Source organism: Solea senegalensis, linkage group LG1 (genome assembly GCF_019176455.1).
Source record: "Solea senegalensis isolate Sse05_10M linkage group LG1, IFAPA_SoseM_1, whole genome shotgun sequence".
Classification (NCBI taxonomy): domain Eukaryota; kingdom Metazoa; phylum Chordata; class Actinopteri; order Pleuronectiformes; family Soleidae; genus Solea; species Solea senegalensis.
This window is the reverse complement of record NC_058021.1, coordinates 9759184-9776914: the sequence shown is the minus strand read 5'-3', so window position 1 is coordinate 9776914 and position 17731 is coordinate 9759184. Positions and strand designations below refer to the sequence as shown.

Sequence of the window (17731 nt, the reverse complement as noted above, 5' to 3'; positions counted from 1 at the left end):
TGAGTTTGCTCTGCGTTGAGCATTTTTAACCCACCTGTCCCTGTACAGTAGATACAATCCTCTTAACTCGGTCTCACACGCTGAGTAGCAAAGCCACTCCAGCCAGAACCCACTTTGCGGGCCGCTCCCGGGTCTTCAGGCTAAACGTCCACACATATGTGGGTCCTCTGATCTTGGTCTTGTAGAGAGGACATTCGTAGATATTCCTGGTCTCGTGGCGGTCATTGGGCACAGCTCGGACTGAGATGACGGGCATGTGGGGGGTCAGTTCCTTTAGACGGGCCTCGGTGATCACCCCGGCCTGAGTGTCCCATCTTGCCCCTGTGGGAGGACACGAGTGTGAGAAGAGAGCAAGCAACAGGGAGGAAATCACAGTGACACTGTTTGATTTTACCCTCCATGTAAAGTCCATACACATACGCCCCCTCCCTGGCAGGCTGGTTGAACTCTTCCTTGAATTTCTTGGTCACGTCCACCGTCAGTTTCACTTTATCCAGCGGCCACTCGTTCTTCCGCGCCAGAGATTGCATCACCGCTAAAAAGCCGCGATGCAAGGATAAAAAAAAAAAAAAAGGACAGAGGAATAAACTTACAATCTCTAAACTTTAGAAAAACCCAACTCTGAATTATTACATCTGATAATTGCTGTTACTGCGTCGGCCCCCATTAAACAAACGCTAAACAAGTTAACAGTTAACAAGCTAATTCAGAACAGCTGGATGAAAAGTGAGATCATTAGACAGGCGGCACGTCCTAGCACTTAGATGAATCGAAAGTGTGACTAAGTCATTTACAATCATTAATAGTTCACCGTTGGTTAATTCACACACTTCTGCTCTGTGAAGAAAAGCTCTGCTCCGACACTCTGTCACTTTCCTTTTCAGGCCGTCGTTCAAAAAAGAACGATCACTGATAAACAAAAAACTTAAACCTTAAACCTTAAAACTTAAAGCGACTTCATTATGATGAGTTGTATTTAAAAAGACCAATTGTCTGTCTTCACAGTTAATGTATACTTTACCAGTGAGGAAGGACTGAGGGTTAAAGAGTCCAGACAGCCACACGACACTCGGCAGCGTCAGGTCCTGAGTCCAGCTGTCCAGCTCTTTACAGCGCTGCAGCACATCATTGTACCTGGCACACAGTAAGATGTAGGAGTTAGAGCTGCAACTAACTTAAAAAATGTTGATCGGTGTACATCAAACCTGCAAATGGTGACGTTCTCAAATGTCTTGTTTTGTCCACAAACCAAAAGGATTCACTTTGAATGATCTCTTTGTTATCCAGAGCAAAGAAATGAAGAAAATATTCACATTTAAGAAGCTTAAACAATCGCAAATCTTGTTTTAATCATGAAAAAAGCTTCAAACCGATGAATCGATTATCAGAATAGTTGTCGATTAATTTAGTAATCGATTCATTGTTTCAGTAAACACACTATTTTGGATCATGACTATGCATGATTACATGTAATTAACATTATTTACTGCTGTTAAATGACTATTACCTATTCAAAAAATAACAACGACGACGACAAAAAAAACTAAATACACATGCAGACACATGCTGTGTACACACCATATAGCCAGGCTGTAGGTGGAGGGGTAAGCTAGCTTGGTCCAGGTGTCGGGGACGTTGTCAAAGAACAAGGCCGTCTGCAGCCTCTCCATCTCAGAGGAAATGGCCAGTTCACCCTTTGGCACACGGATATTTCATTGCAATGTCGGTATGAAAACACACACACACACACACACTCGTAATGTAGTAATAAACAAATACACATGAAATGTTAGATATTCACTTTTTTAAAAAAAGTCAGGGTATTTACAGGATATGATATGAGAGCCTTTGGTCCCTAAACTAAATCTAAAGATTTTTTGTGTGTGGTCAAACCTTGAGTCCTAGGTCAAGCTCCTTGAGCGAGCGCCGCATCTCAGAGACGAGTGTGTTCATGCGCTCGCACTCCTGGAAGCAGACCAGGATGTACGGCGAGCGCTCAGCTGTCTTAGAGGTGATGTCTGACATGTTGTACTCTTCTGGTAACTTTTCCAGAATCTCATCTAAGATAGTTTTCACCTGGGACAGAGAGAGAGAGGGAGAGAGAGAGGGAGAAGTGAGTGACAGCTAATGCTGTTAGATTTGATGATGTGTTTCCCTAAAATAGAGGGTGATTTGAAACTGCTGCTGCTATTGTGGGAACAGACTTGTGTTAATAATTGTGAGTCAGTCGTCTAATTACTGTAGGTAAAAAAACAAAAACCTTCCCATCCAACCTTCTCCTCCAGTGTCTGCGAGGCTCCCTCTCCCATCACAGCATCAGGAGACTGCAGCTCCAACAGAGTGTGAAAAAGGTTATCGGACGTCACTGTCAGGAACTCAATTTCTGCGTTGGGATGCAACCCATAATGCACTGGGCTCTCGTGGGGCAGCATCTCATCTACGAAATCATGGTAGCCCTGGAATTACCAGGAGAATATTATTAGTGAATGGATTCTTGCATTGAGCTCGTAGCGACTTTTCTTCATAACAAAGCACACGGTGTATCCAGGGACTGTTGACTCACTAATACCTCAGTAATGACTTCATTTATGGGCACACAATGACACACAAGTGTACAGTTCCTTTTATGCTCCCACCGGTTCTGATTATGAAGTTTCATCAGGTACCTGATAGTCCAGGTTGGAGGGAATGATGAACCCAGGAGCCAAAGCATGTTTCCGGTCAAACTTGAGAAAAGGAAAAATATGAGAAGAAGAACTTTTTGCTGCACATCTCGTACACAGTGGAAAACATACAATGGTGCCGTCGCAGACAGCTAACAGTAAACGCATGTCACATGTTTGTCATCTGCCGAGGTGATGCTACATCATCAGTTATTTCCTGTTGGTAATAACTCGGTATTTTCCGATACTTACTGTGCCCCGATAGCCTGACCCCATCCTTATTGTTTGCACCTGTGTCTTGTTATCTGCCTTACTGAATTCTCCTCTTTGCCTGTTTCCCGGACTCGACTTTATACACTTTCTGTGTCTGAATCTGCTTCTGGGTCTCTTACTACGAGTTTGTAACACGTTATTGCCTCAAAATCTGCCACGTCTGGTGGTGCAGGTTTGAAAACGGGCACATTTTGGTTCCTCTCTTGCCGACACTCAGCTTTGTATGCAGTGGCGCCGCTGTCGGCCCACATCGCCTGCTGATCTGTAGAGAGCCTCTCTTTGTCTTCTTCATAAGAGAATGTGTACAAACCTGGTTGGGCTGCATGTATTCCTCCAGGTATGTTCTGCAGAGACGTCTGTCCCAGTCATCAGTGATGTGTCCTCCATACATGATCTCCCCAAACAGATACCGCAGGTCCTCCCATGGCACCTTCATCATCATCATCATCATCATCATAATCACAATACAAATCACTGTTGGATAGTGACATTTAACTGGAGACATTAAAGACAAGGAATATCAGCATTTAATTTAATTTAATTAATTTTAATTTTATTTAATTTTATTTAACACAGAATTATAAAAAAAAAACCCTACTGCATAAGAGATAAGTCAATAAGTATGCATGAGACAAGTAAAGCAGGAGATTGTCCTAGACGTGGAACAAAATTCATTAATGAATGCATTTTGGGAGCATAGTAACACTGGTTATTACGTGCAGAAATGAATTTTACACAATAGTAAGTATAGTTTAATAGTTTATATAATAGTTTAAACTTTTATTACTAGTACTCAAGAAGTTAATACTTAAAACAACTGGAAAAAAAACTGGAAACACAATAATAAAAACTAAAAGGAACAAATCGAACATGAAACCCTATCAAGTGAAATATAAAATAATTGACATTATAAAACACATTTATATACACAGTTGTGTGTTGACTTGCTTTTCAGTGGAATTGTATTATTATTACTATTATTATTATTATTATTATGCAATGTATTTGTTTGTTTGTCTGCATGTTCTTGTCTTGCATGATTTATGTTTATTTTGCTTTAAAATGTTCACTGTAGAAGGGTTGATCTTCTTTAGCTCTTTATTTTTGTTATATTTTTTAGTTTGTAGTTTGAACTGCAGCTTCCTGTCTTGTTGCTGTGTTTTTATGTATAGATTAGATAGATAAATTTAATCAGAAAATGATACAATAATCCTCATCGTTCTGTGAGACAAACACAATGTCCTACCTGTGCATTAGCCTCCAGGTAGTTGTAGAGGACATTCACCGATATTGTCAGGTCTCCAGTGTTAAAGGGATATTTTCTGTTCCATCCCTGAGGGCCAAACTTCCTTCTCTCTGCCACACAGGCGTGGAAGTAACACAGAGAGAAGAGGATAGTCTTAAACTCCTGTTCACGGCTGCACTGGTCCAGGATGTCCTAGAAACCGTCCAAAAAAATTATTAAATCAATCATTATTATTAAAAAAAAGTCATCACAAAGTGCATATTAAAAGCTAACCTGGTCAAAGTTATCCAGAGCAGAATGCAAATTAGCATGCATGCCTGTAGGAGGTTCATTGGTGATTTTGATAGCATTTTCCAGAATGCCCTGAGTAAAAAGAAGAAGACAAATGAAATGATATCCATACTTAAAAGTCCAGTGTGTAAAAGTGAACGACAGAGGAACTATGGTGACCTTCACTTATAAAAGGACGTTGTTTTTCTTAGTAAAATCTCAAAATACATGTTCTACATGTTCAATTTTGAATTCAATTCGATGAAAACCAATTTTTATTTTCTCTTAAAGCAATCACACAAACATGCTTCTTGGTTGTATATTACATTTCTGCCAATAAACCCTCCTAAATGTTACACACTGGGCCTTTAAATGCCAATATGAAGTGCACTAATTGCAGCTAAATTACATTCCAGTCATTTTAAGATCATGTTATTGTTCACATGCATCATCATGTGATCATGTTCCTGCATGCACTCTGCATCTCCACCTGTGGTATCATGTGTTCCTGAGGTGTCGTTGCAGGCTCGGCGCTCATGAACACTCTGTAGTCAGGATGACTGTCGGCACAGCAGCGCACCAGGAGCTTCTCCAGTGAACCCAGCCAGCGACCAACCAGGTGGATGTTCTGCAAGTGTGTGGGACAGAAACATACAGCATGCTCAGGAAGTGACAGAGGGAAACCGGTAATCCCAAAGAGGTTGAACGGTTTATGTTCATTATTGAAGGATTTCTCATTTCCATGCTGTGAAACGAAGATTTCTCTGCAGACAGTAACCAATCAACCTTATTTTCCAAACCTGTAAAATAACCCAGTGGCCCTCCTTGGCAGCCTTCTCCATGGCAACCTCAGCCACAGCCTCTTGGCCCTGACCCAAGGACACGTTATGAAGCTTCCCAAGGTCGATAGTGAAACCCAGCTTCCTTCCTGAGAACAAATATGGCAGATTCTTTTTATGCTGTCACACACACACACACACACGCACGCGCCTTGAGAAAAGGCCTGCTGTGATTGCACTTCCTGTGGGAAAAAAAATCGTGTGTTTGGTGCACGCAGTACCGAGTGATTCCATATCTTTAAGTGGGTCGACTCCAGGAGAGAGGATGAAGAACACAGGTGAGGCCGGACCGCTTTCTTTGAAGGACTTTGCAAACTCAGTCTTCCTGCCTTCTGTGTACTTAACACCGAGCTTCTCCTCCACAAAGTTCCTACAGAGTGCCAACAAAAAAGGGGACGTGGGTTAAAAAAAGAGTGAAAGTAAAGTGGCAGCAATGTCCATCGCTTTATCCTCTTTCAGAAGCAAAGACAAACAAATGACAGATGCAAATTTGTAAAATATCCTCTGCACCTGAGAGCATAGGTCATGCGGTCAGGTCTCAGTGCTCTCATCATGATGAGCTTCTGTAAGGAGCTTTTCCCCTTCCACTCCTGAGGAAACTTCTCCTTCTCTGGACACTCGGACTCCACCAGCTTCTTCCAGCGCTTAGGAGAGCCTTCAATGTCCCGGTCCAGACCACGGAATTCATCTGTGAAACTCATGACCTAAGACGACAGACAAGGCGAAAAAAACAAAAAAAAACCACGGACAATTTGGTGACATTTAATTTCGCACAACCAATAGACGACTCCTAAGCGCGAAGGTGTTTTCTCACCTTGATGGCACTCCACGCCGTGTTTGACAGGAAATCAAGGGGGCTGACATAACTGTGGTCAATGTTAAACCGGAGCAGGAAGTCCAGTTCTCGCACGTCTATCTCTTTACTCATCAGGAGCAACTGAGGGAGGGAGAACACAGTCAGGGCACAACACACACACACACACACACACACCACACTCTGTCTCTGTCATGCACTGACACAGACACATTATACTCCTCACACCTGGAAGGCAAGCTGTGCAGTAAAGGTCAGTTTGTCTCTCTCAAACAGGCCCCTGCTGATGTAGTTGAAGGTGGAGTAGGTAACACAGTCTATGAGGGTGTGCACTCTGCTCTTCACGTCCTCACAGGGCTCGGCCATCGCCACCGCTTTGTGGAAAACCACGTTGAAGGCCTGAGAAGAAGACAATTATGTGGGGTGAAGTATCTGCTTAGTAAGGCGACGATTCATGAGCAATGAACGACAGAGTTTATCAGTATGACCTGGATGGAATGTTAAAGAGCCAGTGTGTAACGTTTAGAAGGGGAATTAAATAGACTACCCGCAAGTATGTGTGTATAAATGTGTAATTGCTTGTAGCCTCAGATTAAGCTCTTTCTTTTATGTACTTCAGGCAAAGGCCTTGCTTTATGGAGGCTGAAAGAAGTCCCAGTATGTAAGAATGTCATCCTTCCTGGTATGCGAAGGCCACTGTAGGTCCCTGACGCCCTCGAGAAAGGGGTAAGTGCTTTTAATAGCGCTCCCTTTTTTGTTATTTTTGCTCAATACAACAAAGAAATTTAGAAAAAGAGAAAAGAAACCATTAAAACTGAATTGTTTTAGGGTCTATTGACATTTTAAAGACCAAACTTTATGAAAAGAATCCTCCTTTCAGCCCTAATCTGCAGTTTTACCATTCAGTGTCACTCAATATTTCAGACTGCACTTTAATTGACTGATTTTTAGCTTCTTAAATGTGAATGCTATCTTGATTTCTTGACTCTATAACAATAAACTGAAAATCAGGCATTTGAGGACAGATTTTCTATTTTTCAGACCAAACAATAAATCATTGAATCAAGAAAACAACACACATACATACTGTGAAAAACTGTCATACGTTTGTGAACCTGGGAGAAGTCAGTATGAATGTGCAGTTCGTTACCTTCAGGCTGAATTGGTACATTGGGTTTATCTTGTTGAGGTCATTCATGGTAAAGTACAGCAGAGACGCTCTGACGGCGACGGGACGGTAATGTTCTCTCGCCTCATTTATCTTCACCTCGTTCACTTTAGCTTCCAGGACCTGAGAGCAGGAGATGAAAAGGACACCGACGGACACAAGAGACAATACAAGCCAAGGTTGCAACTGATGTTTGACTCATGCAGTAATTCACAATCCCGCGTTACCTTCATCTCAATCTCAGCAGCAGTATGTTTGGTGGTCTCCAGCTTCTCCACCAGCACGTTGTCACCCAGGAAGTTACTCTCTGCAGCAGACAACCTGCCCAGTAACTCGTCCTCCAGAAGCTTCAGCTCGATCTTAAACATGTTCTGCTGTTTGGTCAGTTCACTCTGGAGAAAGATATGTACAATAACAACAATACCCTTAAAAGCAGTCTCGTATAAAGTACTTGAAAGCGATACTTGAGTAAAAGTACAAGTATCTTTCCAGGAAATGACTTTGGTAGAAGTGAAAGTCACCTTTTAGAATATTACGTGAGTAAAAGTCTTAAAGTACCTGACACTTACTGTAATTAAGTATCACAATTAATTTTCTAGACACACTATGTTTTAATTTAACTTCTTAACTAAAAATCTGTGGTTCGCTAGCTCACTGGTTAGCCGCCCAGCTTACAGCTGAGAGCTGAAACAGCTGATAGCTGAAACCCGGTGTCCGGAGTGTACAACAGAAACCCACAGACCAGAGCTTTGGTGTCGGACACGGTAAACAACGAGCCACTGCTGTGTTTTAAGTCCACTTAGAGCCGAAATCTGCCGCTAACAACTGAGCCGCTAACAGTTAGTGCCGCTAGAAACAACTAGCGACAACAAACAGGCATTACGTCACCAACTCAACATTTATTTTGTAGTAACGAGCAACGAAGATGGTTACACTGTGGTGTAATTACATTACAACACTGCTTAAAAGTGAACCTACACTCATATGTCTGTCTAAATGCACAGTATGTAATTTCTGCCTATCAAAACAATATAAAAAAAACCCACCACAAATATGGAGGTTCCAGAGGTTCCATAAGTAGGCCTTACTTATTTACACTACCTTCAGGTGCTCCAGATCAGGTCTCTCCTGATTCACAACCTGGGCCAGGAGCTGGTCCTCCAGTCCATCCCTGGTCACGGTAAAATTAATAAGGGTGGTTTGGGCCTGGATCTCTGGCTTGTAGTGAGGATTGGCCAGTTTAGTGTGAAGGATCAGTCTGAAGCCTGGGTGGAAGAAACACTCCTTGTCCCCAACCTTTATGCAACTGTGAGAGAGTGGGACAGAGAAGTGGGCACGAGAAACAAACACTTGTGTTTGTGTGTGTGTGTGTGTGTGTGTGTGCACTTGTGTACTACCTGCCCTTCTTGATCGTGTGTCGCCCCAGCAGAGGATCAATAACCGGGTCAATAGTCTCCTCAAGGTTTTCGATGAGGACAGCGTCGCCTGCCACCACAGCCTGTTCTATCACATCTACATATCTGAAAATGATATGACAAAGAGTTAGCCTTAACCTTTAACATAACCAGTTCATCCATAGCCCTACCTTATTGTAACCACACTTCAAAACTTATACATGTGCTGACTTAAATGTGTGCTGTTTCACAATAAAAGCCTTTAAAGGTCAATTTTAAGAGTCCTAATGGAAGGAAACACTCACCCTCTTTGCCCTAAACTGATGACTTTGAGGCTGTTGCCATAGTGACTCTTGATCCACTTGATGCCCTGCAGCTGAGGGTCAATGAGGAGAGGCCAGCGCTCGCCTGATGCAACACACACACACGTGACACATGCAAGGAGATTTTCATTTATATAGACGTTTATATGAAGCCTGTATTTCCTGTGCGAAGAAAATATCGCCACCGTGAGGATACGACATATAGTTCTTGCTATATGTTTCATGCGACGACTCACAGTTAGTGAGGATGGTTGCATTCTGAGTGGACATTTTGTCTCCTGGTAATCCTTCATTGTTCCACTGTAAGACAGTGAGACCACACCCTGTAGACACTAGACGAAACGTCATCACTGTGTATATTCTGCTCTTTGATTGAATTAATCAACTAGGTGCAAACCTCACCAGTGGGGACAGTCCCACCACTCTGAGGTGTAAACATTGTCTTGTTTGAAGTGCGTCTCAGTGCAGGAAGTAGACAAGTCAAGGTGGCTCAATTGTCATGTGAAAAGACCCCATGGTGAGTAAAAGGTCCCCAGAAGGAAATAGCCTTCCTGAGTAAATCACAATGGATATGTAAATATAAGGTGTCTGTGTTCTGGTGGGATATCTTGGATATAAGGGACAGAGCTCCCATTCCTCGAGGAGTTTGGTCTGCTTAACAGAAGCTCCCACACATCAACTGTGTGTCATACAACTTCTTGGCTGTATTTTTCTACCATTGGACATTTCAATAAACTGGTATGTTAACCCTTCATTTCTAATATTGCCTTGTTGAGACTTTTTGTTCTAAATAGTTAAGAATCTGTTATTGGAGATTCATTTAGTCTAGTTATATGGTGAGATTTAACACTCATACCCTCCACCTCTGAGTTGAATAGAAAAGATTGAGTAACATGTCCTGTAAACTGTTGTGTTACATTTCTGACCTCTGAGTACTTCAACCCAGGTGTCTCGGCTATTCTTCCATGTTCAACAAGGGCTATACCCTTCACCTCTGAGTTGAATAGAAAAGATTGAGTATTATGTCCTGTAAACTGTTGTGTTACATTTCTGACCTCTGAATACTTCAACCTAGGCATTAGGGCTAATCTTCTATGTGGAAAAAGGTCACTGAGTGGTTTTTATAATAGAAACCATCCCTGAACTAGACCAGTGTCAGATTTCTTGACAATAGGATTGAATTCTTAAAGGGTTTACATTTTAAATGATTGGTTAACTTTAATTCCCACAATATTTAAAAGTAAAGTTAATTATTGTTTAAATGGAGTCAGATTGAATAATTATTTACTATACTTTACTTTACTTTGGAAAACCTCTTGCTAACGCCGGAAAGACGGAATACTTCTCGGGGAGGGATTGTTACTTGTTGGTAGATATTTCCTCCCCTACAGTTTGGTGACCCTGACGTGATCTCGCGATTGCAGCAAGCAAAAGGCGAGCGAAGTCAACTCCGACGGATCAAACAATGAGGTGTGATTTCCTCTGTGTCTTCCTACAGCTTCTGTGGTGAGTACAAACTTACAGTTCTCATAAAGATTAAGGGAAAGTTCAAATTCACATAACATATAGACACATAGTATAGAACGGATCGACATATCCACTGATAGATCGGAGACCGTAGAAATCCGATGGGGGGAAAGGTGTCAACACACAACTCACTAGGACAGGGATGTTCCAGTGTAGAAATAGATGAGCAATTAATGGACAAAGTTGGTTTGCAAGTCTATGAGACGTTAGTTCGTCTGCACAAACGTGGCGTAAGTTTGCAATGGAAAAACAGTGAAATTCTTCACTGGTATTCCACAAAAGGTGTCACATTACAATCTAAAAATAAATTTCACGATCTCCCTGTAGCAATTATGTATTTGCTTAGACGCAATGATTTAAACTCGATAGCTGAGGGAGAACGTACTTTGGAGAACATCCAAAGTTTAGAAAGACTGCGATCAGAAGAGTTAAAAAACCTGAGAGCACAAATTGATGCATTCCAGTATGATAAAGTCAATTGGGCAAGACAAACCAAAACAATGGATGCAGAAATTAAGCGATTGAAACAAAAACTAAACTCAGGAAAGCGCTACACTTCCCAACTGGAAGACTACTGTGGTGAGGCTGGCTTTCCAGTAGCAGCTATTAAAGAGGCTGCCATTAGCTTTAAAAGCCTAGACAACCACAATCAGGAGGACAGTGAAGATGAGAACATAACTCTCATTACCAGGTGCCCTGTAACTCAGGATGACACTAACAATGAGATAAGACCTACAACCTCCACACTCATGGAGGCTGAATATAGCCCCCAGTGCGTCTCTCAATTAAAACACCGAAGCCAAAATCGAATGGACACTCGTCTCAAAACAGGCACACTTCCCAGAAAATCTGTTAAAATATCTGTTGTAAAAACAGTAAGAGACGCAAATAATGATGTCACTACCATTACCCGAGCATTATCATGTGATGAAACTTCAAAACACAGAGAAGTTATCGGCATCATGCCTCGCCGCGGCCCGTTTCAAACTTATTGGGACAAATTAATGCTTCAGGCTTCTGTGTACAATCTGGAGCCCCGAGATGTGTGGCAAATAGTCTTGCTTACTATTCCAGAAGAGCTACACTCTAAAATCCCTCAAGAACTCCGATCTGGAACAATCCTTGAGAGACAGCTCGGAGAATCTAATGACGACATTTACAGTCGTATAAAAGAGATCTTAATTCAGATGAGAGGACCACCACAGGCCGAGTGGCACAGAATCCTCGAAATCAACCAATCAAATACAGAAACCTTTGAGGCGTTTGCAGAACGTATGTGGGTAACCTTTAGAGAATACAGTGGGGCAGAGGATTGCAACCGTAACCATGAAATCCTCTTACAATTGCTGCGCAATAATGCTGGACCACACATTCAGAATGCGTTAGCTATGGGCGGGGACCCACCTCAAAACACATTCAATGCATTCGTTGAATGGGCCACAAAAATAGAGCAGAGATCAAAACCCCTAAAAATGCACACCGTAGCCGCAAATCAATGGGTAGATGAGGAAGACAATAATGTAATCATTTGTGACTATTGTCATCGGCCGGGCCATAAAAGAGAACGTTGTTTCAAATTACATGGTGCCCCGCAGTCAAAATTCAAATTCAGGAAAGCAACTGGTAAATCTCTGCAAGATCATTCAAAAACTAATAGCGTGAGAGACACAGAAACTACTAACATCAGGGACACAGATGTGAGTGGCCTTTTCGCAGACATCCTAGCTGCTCTCGAACAAATAAAGGAACAAAAATAGGGACGCGTGGCCTCCATTGGGAGCATTGTTTCCAGCGGTAACCGTGTAAAAGTAAAATCTAATCTTGGAGGCCGATTAGTAGACATTCTCATTGACACCGGTGCCGCTTGCTCCTGCACAAACGTCCCACTACCCCTGACAAATGAGACCATTCAAATCAAGGGAATAGGTGACACTTTAATGACAGCGATCCTTACAAAACCAGTCCGACTTGATTTAGGTGTGATAGTGTTAAGAGAGCCATTCTGGTATTTACCTGTTAACAGCGAGGGTACAGTTTTAGGGATGGACATAATGGAAAAGCATGGCTTTGTCATCCACTGTTTAGAAAAACAGATTGAGGTTATCACAGACAAAACTGCCAAGAAAAAATCTGTCAGAAACTGTGAAAGCATTATGTCCATCACCACCCCTGACCCAGTACAACAGGTCATCAATAAACACAGTGACGCGTGGGCCAATCATGAACATGATTGTGGCCTTATTGATTTTGAAGTGAGTATTGAGGGAACCCCGCCTCCACCACAGAAACAATACAAAATCAAACCAGAAGCAGAAGCTGCTGTTCATGAAATTGTTAAAGAGCCTGAAGTTACAGGGATAGTCAGACAATGTAGTTCAGCTGCCAACTCCCCATGTTTGCCAGTACCGAAGGCATCTGGAAAATGGAGACTTTGTATTGATTATCAACACTTAAGCAAAGCTCTTCCAAAAGCGACACCTATTGTAGCCAACCCAGCAAGAATACTGACTAAATTACCTGATAATGCAGCTTTGTTTTCTGTCCTTGACATCAACAATGGGTTCTGGTCTATCAAGGTTAATCCAAAAGACCAGCGGAAACTTGCCTTCACTTTTAACCACACCCAGTTTACCTGGCAACGGATGCCACAGGGCCTACACATCAGTCCGGGTGCGTTTCACAAAGCCGTATCAGACATTCTTAGTCCACATGCCCACACAGGGGAAGTAGTAAGCTATGTGGACAACATTCTGATCAAACAACAATTCTGGTGGCCAGCAATGACTGAAGATGTTGACAGCTGGTGTGCCTCCTGCCTTGTGTGTGCTGCCTACAACGAAGGGAAACCTGGCCGCACCAGATTGTGCAGACCTAATCCACCCAAAGGTCTGTGGGAAGCACTACAGATGGATTTCATTGGTCCCCTTCCCAGTGCCAAGGGGGGGTACTGCTATTGTCTCGTCATAATTGACAAAGTGGGTTGATGCCATCCCCACTTGCAACAACACGGCAAGAACAGTAGCACAGGTTTAACGAACCAAATCCTCCCCCTGTTTGGACCACCTCTTCAAATCACATCTGACCAAGGCAGCCATTTCACAGGTCTGGAATGGGTCACGTCGGAAAAAATGAAAGATATCAATTATTCATAACTGTTGTCTTCCTTAATGATGTATACTGATAATTAATGTATTGGATGTATTGGGTTCTTTGTCACTTTTCCACTTATTCACCCAGAACAGATTTATCCAAATTCCACCACCATACTCTCAATAGGCAGTGTGGTGAAGAATCAGGTGATTAAATGGGACCACATTATGGGGTATATGATATTAAGAAACACTGAGACCTTGTTTACTTCTCACACATGTTGTCATGACATTTCCAGCTATGCACTTGTAACACCCTGAAGCCTTTCTCACAGAATGATTCCAAGCTCATCAGCGTCCAGTCTCTACGTGGACACTCGGACGCCATTCAGGTGCCACACACACAGTGGTGTGTTACCAGTGAAATTAACTCTTTTCCTATGGGATTTGACCTGTCCAGGAAATCACAGTTTCTGCCTGGAAGTTACTGAGGACTTTTCCATGGGCCAAATCAACATTTTTGGGCAGAGTACCAAAAAGTACCCCTGGACTTTCTCTCCCTGGTGGGAGGACACTTTCTGTGAAGGAGGCACCCAAGTACAGGCCAACCTGGCCAAGAAGACAGTGGAAATCCTGTCCAGCTCATCCACACTCTCTGCCCTGGTACTCAGCCCCCTGCAACTGCCAGATCTGCAAAGGCTGAAATGATGGAATTATGGGTGTGAATATGAACTGTCAATTTTCAGTTTGACCCCTATCGTTTTGTTCCACATGCCTCTCAGGGGCCAAAGGGGGAAACTGTAAGACAGTGAGACCACACCCTGTAGACACTAGACAAAACGTCATCACTGTGTATATTCTGCTCTTTGATTGAATTAATCAACTAGGTGCAAACCTCACCAGTGGGGACAGTCCCACCACTCTGAGGTGTAAACATTGTCTTGTTTGAAGTGCGTCTCAGTGCAGGAAGTAGACAAGTCAAGGTGGCTCAATTGTCATGTGAAAAGACCCCATGGTGAGTAAAAGGTACCCAGAAGGAAATAGCCTTCCTGAGTAAATCACAATGGATATGTAAATATAAGGTGTCTGTGTTCTGGTGGGATATCTTGGATATAAGGGACAGAGCTCCCATTCCTCGAGGAGTTTGGTCTGCTTAACAGAAGCTCCCACACATCAACTGTGTGTCATACAACTTCTTGGCTGTATTTTTCTACTACTGGACATTTCAATAAACTGGTATGTTAACCCTTCATTTCTAATATTGCCTTGTTGAGACTTTTTGTTCTAAATAGTTAAGAATCTGTTATTGGAGATTCATTTAGTCTAGTTATATGGTGAGATTTAACACTCATACCCTCCACCTCTGAGTTGAATAGAAAAGATTGAGTAACATGTCCTGTAAACTGTTGTGTTACATTTCTGACCTCTGAGTACTTCAACCCAGGTGTCTCGGCTATTCTTCCATGTTCAACAAGGGCTATACCCTTCACCTCTGAGTTGAATAGAAAAGATTGAGTATTATGTCCTGTAAACTGTTGTGTTACATTTCTGACCTCTGAATACTTCAACCTAGGCATTAGGGCTAATCTTCTATGTGGAAAAAGGTCACTGAGTGGTTTTTATAATAGAAACCATCCCTGAACTAGACCAGTGTCAGATTTCTTGACAATAGGATTGAATTCTTAAAGGGTTTACATTTTAAATGATTGGTTAACTTTAATTCCCACAATATTTAAAAGTAAAGTTAATTATTGTTTAAATGGAGTCAGATTGAATAATTATTTACTATACTTTACTTTACTTTGGAAAACCTCTTGCTAACGCCGGAAAGACGGAATACTTCTCGGGGAGGGATTGTTACTTGTTGGTAGATATTTCCTCCCCTACACCACTGGGCCACCATTGCATCGTCAGTCAGCAGTGACACTGGATCTAAGTCCTCTGTCATAGGGATGAGCATCTGAGAGTGGGGCGATATCGAGAACATACGATTTAGGGACAGGCAGCTAAAAGGATGAATATGAACAGTGGTGAAAGGAGGATGAGTTGAGTGTTCTGTAGACTTCTGACCTTCTGACTGCGCAGAAACGGCATCCAGAGGATGTCCAGCAGCTCTTTTCTGTACTTCTTGGAGAAAGACCCAGCGTACGAGATAAAAGCTGCCGTTAGGAGGATGTCCCCACACAGTGTTTCCTCCTGTTCATGGTACTGGGTAACTGTGTGGGTCCAACGCACCTTCTCACTCTGTAAACACACACAAACATGTATAGAAAGGAGGGAGGGAGGGAGAGCACAACAGCAGAAATACTGTACTGCACAATATACAACATGAGAAGTGCTGTCCTCCTGGTCACTGCTGTGCTCACCTCAAGTCCCTTGACGAGACGATTGGCTAGTTCTATCGTCTTGTTGGTGTTGTTGACCTCTTCCTGAAAACGCAGTTTCTCTGACGTGGCCGTCTCAAATGCTGTTGTCAGAGTTTCCAGGCTGTTGTCCAGCTCCTGAGAAAGAGAGGAAATGAGTAAACGTCAGAAAAAAACGTGATGATTTGTGGCTTTGGGTGTTTTTACCCATCTATCTGTGTGTGTTTCTGTCTCTCTACTGTATCTATCTATACTTGTATGCAGCCTGTGTGAAAGGTCGTTTGTCTTTGATCTGGACTCTGTTGACATTTTCACCACGTCCTCTGTGAAACCACTCTTTGCCAAGAACACACAGAAGAGCAAAGTGAAGACTGGTTGGTCGCAAGGATCTGATAAAACATCCAGTAGGAGTCAGAGTTGATATTGGTCCGGCTTTCCTTCACCCGGCGTTCGATTGTGCTCCACGCTGGCGACTGAGGGCGACGTGGTTCTGTTACTGTTGGACGAGTGAGTGTAATAGCGGAGTGTGTGAGCTTGCGGTGTGTCAGGCCGTGTAGTTGACGCCATTTCGTCCTCTTGTCCCTCTCATCCGTAAATCAAGTGATACAAACGATGAGCAAAAGCTTATATAAGGCGGGTTGAAAATGCAAGCCACTATAGGTAAACTAAAGCACTATCGTTCTTTTGTTCTTCTTTCAGGGTTAGTTTTTATTTCGAATATATTGAATTTTGTTATTTTTTATAATTTCAAATAAAGAAATGATCTTAAATTAGAGTTATAAAGAGATGGTGACAGGGGAAGTGCATGATCATGGTGTCTACACATGGCCGATAAAAGTCACTTCAAAATAATAGCGGCAACAACGAGTGAAAGACAAAGGAACGTACTGCAAGTTTCTTTCTGATGGTCTGTAACTTCTCAGCAGCCTCGGCCAGATCAGCGTTGGCCTGAGACAAGCACATCCTCTTCATCTCTACCTCACAGGACACCTGGCGACACACAGAACACATGATCCAGAGCACAATGTTACAGCTTAACCTGTCGCCACAAAGGAATAAATCAATAAAAAAGATTCGGCTCAGACAGCCATCATATTCAAAACACCTCATGTTACAAGTTGAGAATGAATGGATGTACTCACAAATATCTATCCAGGACAGCACAATAGTTTGGGAAATAGAAACATAATCGGTCAGTGAAAGAGCCAAAACAATCTCTCAATCAAAACAATAATAAAAAAAAAACATTCTGCTGATAGAGGATCATCAGAATTGGATCTTTTTATTGTGTCTAAAATAATAAAAGTAATAATTAACATTAGATGTGTGGACGTGGGGAATATTTTTTTTTACAAGCAAAGACCAGATGAAGCATCTCGTCCTCCCTCCAGCGACCACCATTAGTTGAGTCTAACTCTGTTGGAAACAGACCCGCGTGACACTAAACGTGTGCGACAGCGAGAGTAAATGTGAGTACCTCGTGGAAGCGCATGATGTTGATCACCCAGGCACAAAGCCCCGCAGCAGCTGAGGATTTCTGTCGCACAAACTCCGGGTTGAACTCGGGGTCACTGAGGTAATCGTCTCGAACGCACCTCACTGTTGCCTCCGGGATGTGCTCTTTGTCAAAGTTCACCAGAGCCTGCAGGAAGTCGTCCACCTGGACACACATTTGTGTGCGTGGAGGTGAATTACATCAAATAACATCGCATATCATTTTCTTTACACCTATAACTCTATACAGGGTTTTTGGAGTTTCTAA

At 42.5% G+C, this 17731-nt stretch overlaps 1 protein-coding gene across 1 annotated transcript in view; it reads right to left on the bottom strand.

Annotated features, from left to right (window-relative positions):
- Positions 1 to 9: 9 nt before the first annotated feature.
- The window catches only part of dnah9l (dynein, axonemal, heavy polypeptide 9 like), a 41217-nt gene continuing 23495 nt past the window's right edge, over positions 10 to 17731 (bottom strand). Inside the window, exons 63-91 of the mRNA XM_044031135.1 lie at positions 17447 to 17629; positions 17112 to 17117; positions 16858 to 16959; positions 15973 to 16107; positions 15677 to 15850; positions 15499 to 15566; position 15090; positions 9227 to 9290; positions 8973 to 9075; positions 8671 to 8793; positions 8375 to 8579; positions 7501 to 7665; positions 7256 to 7396; positions 6334 to 6504; positions 6106 to 6228; positions 5802 to 5995; positions 5513 to 5661; positions 5253 to 5380; positions 4943 to 5080; positions 4456 to 4545; positions 4183 to 4374; positions 3247 to 3366; positions 2667 to 2726; positions 2274 to 2456; positions 1894 to 2076; positions 1579 to 1694; positions 1022 to 1134; positions 395 to 535; positions 10 to 321 (exon numbers count right to left, since the gene is read on the bottom strand). Of these exons, the coding sequence (XP_043887070.1) occupies positions 74 to 321; positions 395 to 535; positions 1022 to 1134; positions 1579 to 1694; positions 1894 to 2076; positions 2274 to 2456; positions 2667 to 2726; positions 3247 to 3366; positions 4183 to 4374; positions 4456 to 4545; positions 4943 to 5080; positions 5253 to 5380; positions 5513 to 5661; positions 5802 to 5995; positions 6106 to 6228; positions 6334 to 6504; positions 7256 to 7396; positions 7501 to 7665; positions 8375 to 8579; positions 8671 to 8793; positions 8973 to 9075; positions 9227 to 9290; position 15090; positions 15499 to 15566; positions 15677 to 15850; positions 15973 to 16107; positions 16858 to 16959; positions 17112 to 17117; positions 17447 to 17629 (3819 nt within the window). The 3' untranslated portion in view covers positions 10 to 73. The remainder of the gene's footprint in view (positions 322 to 394; positions 536 to 1021; positions 1135 to 1578; positions 1695 to 1893; positions 2077 to 2273; positions 2457 to 2666; positions 2727 to 3246; positions 3367 to 4182; positions 4375 to 4455; positions 4546 to 4942; positions 5081 to 5252; positions 5381 to 5512; positions 5662 to 5801; positions 5996 to 6105; positions 6229 to 6333; positions 6505 to 7255; positions 7397 to 7500; positions 7666 to 8374; positions 8580 to 8670; positions 8794 to 8972; positions 9076 to 9226; positions 9291 to 15089; positions 15091 to 15498; positions 15567 to 15676; positions 15851 to 15972; positions 16108 to 16857; positions 16960 to 17111; positions 17118 to 17446; positions 17630 to 17731) is intronic.